Source organism: Sinocyclocheilus rhinocerous, unplaced genomic scaffold, assembly GCF_001515625.1.
Source record: "Sinocyclocheilus rhinocerous isolate Xijiao unplaced genomic scaffold, SAMN03320098_v1.1 scaffold753, whole genome shotgun sequence".
Classification (NCBI taxonomy): Eukaryota; Metazoa; Chordata; class Actinopteri; order Cypriniformes; family Cyprinidae; genus Sinocyclocheilus; species Sinocyclocheilus rhinocerous.
Window position 1 is genome coordinate 1,335,596 of NW_015655991.1, and position 12,425 is coordinate 1,348,020.

General features: G+C 35.2%; 2 protein-coding genes across 2 annotated transcripts; both read right to left on the minus strand.

Annotated features, from left to right (window-relative positions):
- Positions 1-22: 22 nt before the first annotated feature.
- or62b3 (odorant receptor, family 62, subfamily B, member 3) lies at positions 23-1,553 on the minus strand. Its single transcript, XM_016526310.1, has 2 exons — positions 1,487-1,553; positions 23-882 (listed from the first exon to the last, which is right to left on the minus strand). The coding sequence occupies exons 1-2, from the start codon at positions 1,551-1,553 to the stop codon at positions 23-25; spliced, it is 927 nt and encodes a 308-aa protein (XP_016381796.1).
- Positions 1,554-8,889: 7,336 nt separating this feature from the next.
- LOC107719003 (olfactory receptor 52E8-like) lies at positions 8,890-9,825 on the minus strand. The gene has a single exon (XM_016526286.1). It carries the CDS (start codon positions 9,823-9,825, stop codon positions 8,890-8,892), a length of 936 nt encoding a protein of 311 aa, XP_016381772.1.
- Positions 9,826-12,425: the final 2,600 nt, after the last annotated feature.

Below are 12,425 nucleotides of genomic sequence, written 5' to 3' on the forward strand. Positions count from 1 at the left end.
TAATGAGCGAGTGTATTTTTTTTTATTGTTTTCTGATGTTAACAAAAGATTTAAAGATTCTTTTGCGTACTTCATGGAGTTTTAACCCATAGATTACTGGATTGGCAAGAGGTGGCACAATAAGCATCTCTAGTGCCAAAAAATTTTGCAGGCTCTCTGAGACATTGTTTGAGCCATATCTGGTGTACATGGCATCAAAAAACACAGCAATAACATAATTAATCACTGTAAACATATGGGGCACACATGTCTGCCAAAATTTCCTTCTGCACTCTAATGATGCTTTGCATGCAATGATAAGTTTTATATAGGACAAAATAATAAAAACAGACAGACAAAAATAAAATGAAATAACAAAAAATCCATAAATATTATTGATTTCAGTTGATTCACATGAAAGTTTTACCATAGACCAATTGTCACAGTACAATTTATTAATGTGATATTTACACAATTTCAGCCTATTTGACAATACAAGAACAATGATCATAAAAACAAAGGACAGGATCCAACAGAAGCAAAGTAATACACTGCATGAAAATTTGTTCAGTTTTGTGTGATAGTCTAAAGGTCGACATATGGCCACATGTCTGTCATATGCCATCACAGTTATTGTAGTACAGTCACACATGACTGAAGCATAGATCACAAAAGCTTGAAATGCACACATGTAAGAAGGAATCACATATGAATCCAGCATTAAATCATGTAGGAATTTAGGATAAAATCCTGTGGCCCCATAAATATCATTTACACACATATTGCACAGAAAAATGTACATTGGTTCATGAAGGGCTTTTTCCAAGACAATAACAACACTGACCCAAGTGTTAACTAAAAGTATCATAATATAGAGCACCAAAAAGCATGTGAAATAAATATGTAAAGGAATCTGTTCTCTGTAGTTAGGTGGAATGCTAGTCCACTACGGAACTCCAGCAAGAAGTGCGACAGGAGACAGATGGTTGTTCAATGGTTTATATCTTCAGGATGTGTCACTTTACATCATCCAGCATTGTACAGTCTTAAATTAACAGAGGCGGCAAGTGTGGTTTAGTCTGAAATAAACAAATAAAATATCAGAATCCGTCTGTATACAGTAAACAAACATATACCTCAGTATACATCTTCTCTATACAATAATATTAAATACCACACGATAAATGGCGCTAAAATATGCATGTAAATAACGCGTGCAGAATTCTCCAAATTCTGTATATACTGAACTACAATATGCACCTATGATAACAATCAGACTGGCAGTGGCAACATTATTGCAATATGACAGGTAAAGAAAGATAAATTAACTTACGTTCATGCACGCACATTTACCACTCATTTGAAATAGCGGCAGAGAAATGAAACTGAAAGTAAACTGAAACCGCTCTGGCGGACCGCCGTCAGCGCTCTGTACACGCACAACTACGTCACACGCACGTTGAGGAGACTACCCTTACAAATGAATCAGGAATTTAGTACAAAATATGTCTGTATGATTTAGAGTCTCTTGGTTCCATCAGGGTGTAGGTAGGAAAATATGTTATATTATCCATGTTCATCAAATATTAGCCATGAAAATCAACCACATAAAAGACAAAAATCCAAAAAGACAGATTTCTAAAACCATTCGACTATTACCTTACACCAGTCATCAAATCTTACAGTATATGGTCTCAGTCAAGATATGGAGGCACTGATCTGCTTATAAATAACACTTTTGCTCATGACAACTGGTCTGTGAGAATCTAGCAAATAAACCCTAGGGGTTATTCTAAGAACTTGTTTGGTCTTTCACATGTGGTTCAATGCAATACAGCATTATCGTCACTCAAATCACCAGATGATTTGAAAAGTATTAAAAACTGCTTAACCTGTTAACAGTCACGGGCCCACTGGTGGGCCCACTTGCCATTACATGTTTTAAACAGTTATATCTTAGTCTGAACCTAAAGTAATCTTGACAAACTATATATCGTTTGAAAGCTTAAAGACTCTAGTTTTGATATTTGGTGACTGATTTTTGAAATATTTTACAGAGCAACTGTAATGTATTAATATGCAAGAAGACTACTCATCAGAGTCAGAGAGTGCGTTCTGACCTTTACTTTGAAATAGTGATGCACATATGAAAGCATGACAAATCTGTAAAAATCTTTATTCATTTTCATGGAGCGTGTTCAAAAGATAACATCCATTCAATTTTTTTTTTTTTAGAAAAAAAGTTCTAAAAGTGTTTTGAACATGTAGAAAAAACAATAGATTCTCCATTTCCAATGCATTGTGAACTATAACGCAAGTCCAGGGTTCTCCTAGCATGTCTTTTTTTTTTTTTTTTTTAGGTTGAACACGAGTTTCACAATTTGAGTTGAATTACTGAAATAAATGAACTTTTCCACGACATTCTAATTTATGGAGATGCACCTGTATATGGAAATGAAGGCGCTCTTAAATGGTTACTAATGGGGTTTGATGGTCATCTAGTGGAAAAACTTGGTACTACGCCCAAACAAAATCTCACTGAAAGCTCCTTTTTTGAGATATCAACCTCAAATTTGGAACATAACTTGTTCAGAATTTTGGTTTTGATTTTCTAGCAGTTTTAGAGTAAAACATGTTTTGTAAAATATATAATTTTATATAAAATATAAATATTTAAATTATTACATTTTATATTTTCATAAACTTAAACTTCCATAACTTTTTTAGTATTCTAATTTGTTGAGATAGTGAATTGGTGGGTTTTTGTTAAATGTGAGCCAAAATCATCACAATTAAAAGAACCAAAGACTTAAATTACTTCAGTCTGTGTGCATTTAATTTATTTAATACACGAGTTTCACAATTTGAGTTGAATTACTGAAATAAATGAACTTTTCCACGACATTCTAATTTATGGAGATGCACCTGTATATGGAAATGAAGGCGCTCTTAAATGGTTACTAATGGGGTTTGATGGTCATCTAGTGGAAAAACTTGGTACTACGCCCAAACAAAATCTCACTGAAAGCTCCTTTTTTGAGATATCAACCTCAAATTTGGAACATAACTTGTTCAGAATTTTGGTTTTGATTTTCTAGCAGTTTTAGAGTAAAACATGTTTTGTAAAATATATTTTATATAAAATATATATATTTCAATTATTATATTTTATATTTTCATAAACTTAAACTTCCATAACGTTTTTGTTATATAATCTTTATAACCTTTTTTCACTTCTACAATAATCTGCCAAGTGTCTTCATTAAAAAGAGACCAACCATAAGTCTGTGGTCCAAAGCATTCAAAATTTATAACAGTTTAAGTTGGAAATGTCATTTTCAGGTCTATCTATGCTCAAAAAGTGGAACCGACAGTTAACAATATAATGCGGAGTCCTGACATCATATTTAGAAGAAGGTCTTATTATGTTACATATCATATTTTAACAAATAGAGAAGAAAGTCAGGATCCCTGACACACCTAGAGCTTTGACCTATTTTCCTTTCTCAAGATCTTTCCTTAAAATTATTTTTTGAGAAGGTAAAGCTTTGTAAATGTTTATCATTAAGAATGGGCCATCACTTGATTTCAAAGGGCTCATTGTAAAATGCTTATGTCTACTGCATATCATGACCCCTGTGCCCAATCACATTAAGGGCCAGATTTACTAAACGGGACAAATTAGTGTAAGAATGCAATCCCATAAAAGCACAAATGGAAATGGAAAGTTCTGTCGGTGATCTACTGACATTGTTCAAATTAGAGAACACCGATCCAAGCATATTTCCATAATCAACATAATCCACCCAGAGCAGGGCAATTTATAGTCAGGTCACTAACAATGAATGAATGGATGCATTTATATAGCGCTTTATTGTGCATTGCTGTACACCCAAAGCGCTTTAAAATCATGTGGGGGGGGGGGGTCATCCACCACCAGTGTGCAGCATCCACTTGGATGATGCGACGGCAGCCATATGTGCAGCATCCACCTGGATGATGCGACGGCAGCCACAGGGCAATGGCGCCAGTGCGCTCACCACACACCAGCTACAGGTGGAGAGAGAGTCATAGAGCCAAACAAGTGGATGGGGATTATAAGAAGGCCATGATTGACAAGGGCCAGTGGCGGCAATTTGGCCAGGACACTAAACTACTCTTTACAAGAAGTGCCATGGGATTTTTTGTGACCACAGAGAGTCAGGACCTCAGTTTAACATCTCATCCAAAGGACGGTGCTTTTTGACAGTATAGTATCCCCATCACTATACTGGGGCGTTAGGACCCACACAGACCACAGGGTGAGCACCCCCTGCTGGCCTCAATAACACCTCTTCCAAGAGCAACCTAGTTTTCCCAAGAGGTCTCCCATCAAGGTACTGACCAGGCTCAACCCTGCTTAGCTTTAGTGGGCAGCCAGTCTTGGACTGCAGGGTGATATGGCTGTGGCTATACACAGCAGAACAAGCAGAACTGATGTCATAATCAGGTGCGCATAATCTACTAACAACTTTTTTGGGCCGTTAAATAATGGTGTAAATACCACTAAATTGACTAACACATACCTTAGTAAATCACCTTGCATGGTTCATTCAAATATTCTCCTCTCATCAATTTAGCATCTGAAAGGGAAAATCCTAAAAATGCATATATAAAGTCAGCCACAAATATAACTCCTTTGATCGCTAATTTTTCACTGCGTGTCTTTAGTAAATCCTAAAATGTAGTTTTTTAATGCCAAAAGAGGGTTTGCACTGGTGCAATCTGTTAGTAAATCTGGTCCTAATTCCCTTAACTTAAGATGGTGGCTTTAACTAAAGTTTTAAAAAGTGATTTTGTTTTTATATTTATAATATGAAAATACAATGAGTGCTGACTCACAAGGAAACTGCAAAATAATAATTCAAATGATTTCTGGAAAGAAATCAAAAGAATAAATAATTGTAAAACATCTTTGCCAATGTAAGGGGGCTTTGATCTCCTCGTGAAGCCAAAAATCAGGAAGTCTTGCAACACACGTCGTACAGCAAAACAATAAAATTTCTAATCTGACAGGAAGATCTGGGAGACAGACCATTTGCTCATCTGTCCCTTCACCTATCCTTAGGCCCCCTCCTTCCTTCCTGGGCAGATGGCCCAGGCCATAAAAATTGACTTAGGGGTGTCAAGAACTCAAGCTACTATACTTACATCATGCATTTACTATATCTTCAGAATTCATAAGCATAACGCTTTCATGTTTGGTATCAATTTTACAGTCCCGGTGCGATTGGAAATATGATCTCAGTCTCATATCAGTAGAACAGACCAAAAATAAAGATCTCAAATCTGAGGAAAATTCTGTTCTTCTGGTGTGGGTTGTGCCCCTGATAAGGTCCTTTCCAGATGTTGTTTTTTCTCAGGTCACTTCATGTCCCAGCAAAAGTTCTGTGAAGTTTTTATTATCTTAAATTTATGGTTGTTTTTTCTGATTTGGGTATTTAAAGAGAATTGGCAGAACATTCAAGGAAGCATCTGTAAACAGAACTTCCTGCACGATTGCCGTGTGTCTCTCTATTTGCCAGGTATGCTGACTCTTTAAAATTATTTTAGTATTCTAGGTTTGTGATTCATGCTGATCAGTTGTGTAACCAAATTTTAATGCATTTCCTGTAAACTGGTGTATTCTCATTTTGGATTGATTGAATTTCTTCTTTATTGATTTTTATTGTTGTTTGATTACGCCTGGCAAAAATAAATGTTAATTTTGATTTATTCTGGGTTTTCTAGAAATCATTTTTAAAGTAGATTGATTGAATTTCTTCTTTATTGATTTTTATTGTTGTTTGATTACGCCTGGCAAAAATAAATGTTAATTTTGATTTATTCTAGGTTTTCTAGAAATCATTTTTAAAGTAGATTAATGTGTAGTGGTATTTCCGCAAATCTGCGTTCAGGACAGATCATACTGAAGCACCAATGGATGAACCATGGGGAACACCATTAGGGGCTTCTGATTTCTGCCTGTGTAGCTCTCGTGGTTATAGGAAAAATATTTTTTTTGTTATGAGCATGCAGGGTGCAGCTCACTTAAAGGTATTATAGCCACTCTGCATTCTCTGAGTAAGTTCGGAACTGACGAGTTTGTGTCCGTGGGTTCACTAATCGGACGAGTGCAATTCCTGTGCGATACCTGGTCCCTAATGAACGAAGAATTGAATGTATGGGATTTCCAGAATACTCAAATCTTAAATTATTACACAACCGATAGCTGGGATCAGTTTTTAATTAAAAACACAAATTAAAAATGAAAGAATCATCTACAATTGGAGTCAGATTAAATTATTTATGGAGTCAGAATTTTGATTGGAAACCAAATTTGAATGATTTAAGATAATTTCTTGCAGAAGCGCCACATAAGACATACACGCAGAAAACCTTCGACCAGGCCGCTGGATTCCGCTTTTTGGGCCAGCGGGTGGATCAGCAGTTCAGAGGAAATTACACAGCTGTGGCAAAAACATTATTATGAGCTGTTCAACTGTGTTAAAAGTAACCCCTTTGCAGTGGGCAATATTGATAATAATGAAGGTGTGACTGTTTCTCCACAAGAAGTCTGTGATGCAGTTATAATGCGAAGTAAGGGATCATGTACATCCAGCCGGTTGTTATCGCAGAATAACCCCCGACAGGGAGATCAGGACCCCGACACGAAAGATCCCACTCATTATACGGCTACTTGCCACATAAGTAAATAATTACACACAAAGTATTGATTTGTTGAAATATTTGAACACAAAGCTTCCGTGAAGACAGCAGTTGCAAGTAAGTGGCCAGTTCAAACTAGACGGACATTAAAGGGATACGGTGCAGTCATACCATTTATTACACAACATTTCACCACATAAATAAGGTGATATTTATAAGATATTTAAGACAAAACTGTTTTAAAATCTTACCAGTTTGTTAGTTATCTTATAATCCATTACAGTGTACACAGTCGTCGCAAAATGGCAGCAGCTGTGTTTGTATGAAACGAGAGAGCGAGTCTGCAATACCAGGATGACATTAAATAATTGTACACATAATATTGAATTGAGTTTTAATATTTTATTGGCTAGCCAAATGCAAAGCTTCCACAAAGAAAAACGGTTCAAGCATATAGCGCCGACTTCATTTACCCGGATGAGCCTGTGTTATCAGCTTTTACAGGTTGTTATCGAGGGATAACAGACCTCAGAATGTCACAACTGACCAATCAGAATCAAGCATTCCACAGTAATAAATATCAGGACCCCGACACGAAAGATCCCACTCATTATACGGCTACTTGCCACATAAGTAAATAATTACACACAAAGTATTGATTTGTTGAAATATTTGAACACAAAGCTTCCGTGAAGACAGCAGTTGCAAGTAAGTGGCCAGTTCAAACTAGACGGACATTAAAGGGATACGGTGCAGTCATACCATTTATTACACAACATTTCACCACATAAATAAGGTGATATTTATAAGATATTTAAGACAAAACTGTTTTAAAATCTTACCAGTTTGTTAGTTATCTTATAATCCATTACAGTGTACACAGTCGTCGCAAAATGGCAGCAGCTGTGTTTGTATGAAACGAGAGAGCGAGTCTGCAATACCAGGATGACATTAAATAATTGTACACATAATATTGAATTGAGTTTTAATATTTTATTGGCTAGCCAAATGCAAAGCTTCCACAAAGAAAAACGGTTCAAGCATATAGCGCCGACTTCATTTACCCGGATGAGCCTGTGTTATCAGCTTTTACAGGTTGTTATCGAGGGATAACATACCTCGGAATGTCGCGACTGACCAGTCAGAATCAAGTATTCCACAGAGCCGTGTAATAAAAGATAATAAGGCATGTGGTATGGATAAGATATCTCCTGAACATTTACAATTTTCGAGTAGAAAACTCTGTCCTCTGCTTGCTATTTGTTTTACCGGGTTCTTACAGTAGCTCATGGTATTTTACCTGATTCTATTTTATCTGTTATGCTAGTGTCTATTATTAAAGATAAAGCTGGCAAAATAAATAGCATGGATACTTACCAGCCTATAGCTTTGGCCAGTATTTTATCCAAAGTCTTTGAGGAGACCTTACTAAATAACTTGGAACAGTTTGTCCTGACCTCTGACAACCAGTTTGGTTTTAAATCTAAACATGGCACAAATATGTGTATTTTTGCTTTAAAGGAGATTTTAGATTGTATATCAGGCACAATTCCACAATTTTTTTGTGTTTTATTGATGTCTCTAAAGCCTTTGATCGTGTAAATCATGAAAATTTATTTTGCAAGTTACACAACAGAGGAGTTCCTAAATCTCTAGTGAGAATTCTGGCTTACTGATTATACAACATATATGTATATACAAATTAATATTTGAATATTGCTGCAGTGTGCATCTTGCTGATTCTATGCTGGATTATATGCTGGACTTTTTTTATGAATAAGTGGAAGCTTATCAATAAGCAAGATCATTTAAAAGAATAATGTAAACATAAAGAATATTTCTTACATATGCATTTATGTTTATTTGAAAAGTGTAAATGTAAAATTGTAAATGTGGGAAAATGTAAAGAAAGTTAGTTATTCAGACAGTCATTATTACAATCAATCAATCAATCGATTAATCAATTAATCAATCAATAAAAAAGCACCTTTAGGTTGATACTAGTCCATATCATCTTGTCAAGGTGTATTTTGTGACTGTAAAATCTCAGTGTACATTATTCCGTTAGCAAAGTTTTAAATGGCTTTCCAGCATAATGAAAAGATAAAAACATGATTGTCGCTTGATTTATATCTTCCTTGACTTGTATCTTTACACAAAGCCCAGGCAACAGTTCACTTTTTTCCCCTGACAGAATACACTACAGCATATACACAACATACTTCAGTCTTTGTCATCTTTGGTACAATTCATGCATAATTTTAGGACTCTTTTGCGAACTTCTGATAGTTTTATGCCATAGATTACAGGATTGAAAAGAGGTGGCACTATAATCATCTCTAAAGCTAAAAACATACGCAAATTAACAGGGAAATCACTTGATCCATATCTGTTATAGATGTTATCAAAAAGTATGGCTACAGTGATATTTATCAATGAAATTACATGAGGCACACATGTCTGCCAAAATTTCCTTCTGCATTCCAATGATGCTTTACATGCAATGATAAGTTTTATATAGGACATCATAATTACAATCACAAGGCCAAAATACAGTGAAATAAAAATAAATCCATAAATGTTATTGATCACAGTTGACTCACATGAAAGTTTTACTATTGACCAGTTGTCACAAAACAATTTTTCAATATGATTTCTACATGGTACCAACCTGTTTGATAAGAAAACTGCAATGAACATATTAAGAAATGGTATAACCCAACATAAGCCAAGTAATATGCTGCATGAAAATTTGTTCATTTTTGTATGATAGTCTAAAGGTCGGCATATGGCCACATGTCTGTCATAAGCCATCACTGCTAATGTAGAATATTCACACATAACATAAGTATAAACAACAAAAGCCTGGAATGCACACATATAAGATGAAATTACATATGAATTCAATATTAAATCATGTAAGAATTTAGGATAAAATGCTACTGTTCCATAAATATCATTTACACACAGATTACACAGAAAAATGTACATTGGTTCATGAAGGGCTTTTTCCAAAACAATGACTACACTGAGCCAAATGTTCAAAAACAATATCATAACATAGAGGAACAAAAAGCATGTGAAATAAATATACCTGTATGATTTAGCATTGTGTGGTTCCATCAGAGTGTAGGTTGTAAAATGTGTCATATTATCCATCATGTATTCAACAACAAGAAGTACCTGATGAGCACTGACATCATCTTCAACTTGAAAATATGGTATACATGCTTTTAAAATACAATGAGCATTAACACCAATCAAACATTACCATTGCATTACCTTGAACTGTGATCTAAAACTCACATTCATGAAATGAAAGCACTATGGACAACTGACACGCTTATAAATAGCTGTTTTGCTCAGTTTAAGTTCTCCGCTCTACTAAATAAACTCTAGGGAAAATTCAGAGAGCACTGAAGCCTTTTTGTTTTTTCAAGGAATAGTTCACCCAAAAAGAAAATCCCGACAAACAGAGTAAACTGATGAAAGAAGTCATTAAAAATGTTTGTATTAACCATAGATCAAGCTTAGATGACAAATACAATCAAAACGTATTTAAGTTATGATTAATGTTCCAGTGGTTATGGAATAAAGCTACATTTAGAATTTAGAACAATGGCAAAAGAACAAACTTCAGTCATTTATGCTAATGACATTAAAAGAGTTATGGTGATGAATGGGGTAAACTTTTAATTGTTTGTCTACGGTTTTACTTCAACTATCCTATTTAAATCTGGAAATTAATGAGTCTTAGTTTTAGGCACAAATCATAAGAGTACTAAACTGTAGCTCATGTAAATAAATAAATAAAACACTCATAATTGCAGTAAAAGTTTGATCTGAGAGGACAACAGGGGATGGACTTTTTCACTGGAGGAAGCAATGGTGTGAAGTTAAAAACGTATTAATGATGGATTTGTTTCTTAAAAACATGAGGCTTCTCACTTCACAAGACATTAATTGATCCACTGGTATCATGTGGATTACATGTGGATTAATGTGCTGTTTTTTGTTTTTTTTCAGCTGTTTGGACCCTCAATCTGATGGCACCCATTTACTGCAGTGGATCCATTTGTGAGCAAGTGATGCTAAATTTGTGCAAATCTGTTCTGATGAAGAAACGAAATCATCCACATCTTGAATGGCCTGAGGGTGATTAAGCCTTCAGCAAATTTGTAATTTTGGGTGAATTATTCCTTTAAGTGCATTTCCAAATAAAATGAGAGAGGCCAAATACCAGGCAACCAGCGTAAAGGTCTCTGTGTGCACTGGAAGGGCTTGAAGGAATAACATAATTAAAATTAAAAACACATGATGTTTTATTAACAAGGTTCGGGAGGAGCGTGTCAGATACTTAGCCTAATTAACACAGGTGGAGCGCACTCAAGTTAATCAACACGCTGGCCCTAGGAATATTCTTTGACTTTTCTGTGATATACCTGTTTGCTGTTGTTCGGACCTGCCTGTGTTTTTGACTGTTTATTAATAAAAGCTTGCACATGGGAGTATTGTTTAGCGTTTATCACAGTGATAGCTACTTTACGGAGCCTGCTCTAGTTTGCATAGTCTTGTCATAGTCTTGCCTTGCCTTGCCTGTTTTCCTGGTTCCTGATTCTTGCCACGTATCTTGGATTAACCCTTTGCTTGCTGTTTTGGACTGTGTTTGCTCCTCGCCTGGAATTTGCTCACATTTACGGATTACCCCTCTTGTCAAGCCCTCTGGATACTGTTCGCTGATCGAAGACCCACGCTGGCCCTAGGAATATTCTTTGACTTTTCTGTGATATACCTGTTTGCTGTTGTTCGGACCTGCCTGTGTTTTTGACTGTTTATTAATAAAAGCTTGCACATGGATTCGCACGCCTCTCGTCGGCTCCGTAACACAACCAGTGGTTTAATAGTTTAATTTATGATCAGAATAATGGATTAAAGGTTTGCTTCGTAAGATTCTATTATGTCCATTGTTGTCTTTTATTGGCAATAATCGCATTATTGGTGTTAACGTAAAATAGTGTAATTTCCATTAGTAAAATATTAATGTTAAATAATTTTTTTAATATACTATTTGATTTTAATTTTGATGTGCAAAATTGTACCTTGCAAGAAAACCTAAAAAAAAAAAAAAGCCATAAAAACAACGGACCATAATTCAGCTCATGTCATAATAAACTATACATGTATCCAGGGCCGCATTAAGACCTCAATGGGCCCCGGGGCTATGAATTACTGCAGGGCCCCCCGTCACAATAATGATTAACATAGGATTTTTATCCAATCAAAGTTTCATAATTCGTGTTACCAATTCCAATATCTCAAAATAAAATAAAAAATACTAGCCTATGTAAACACAAACTTTCTGAAGACAAGTAAACAGTCATGAATTACAATAGAACAAAGAAATTGACCTACAAACACTTAAAGCACTGAATAAGAAATATATTGTATAAAATAAATAGACTAGAAATAGACTGAATAGTCTTCACTGTATAAATTCAATATACATTATTCTACAAAAGCGATTCGGTCAAGGACAGTGAGTGATTTTCTTTCTAATGTTTAATTTACATTATTGACACAAATGGCAAGAGCAGCTATATTAGGCTGCTTTGGAGGAATAGTTCACCCAAAAATTAAAGTTATATTGTTGTTGTTCTAAACCTGAATGAGTTTCATTCTGCTGTTGAATGCAAACGTATATATTTGGAACAATACTGGTAACCAAACAGTGTCTGTGCCCCCATGACTTCCATAGTATG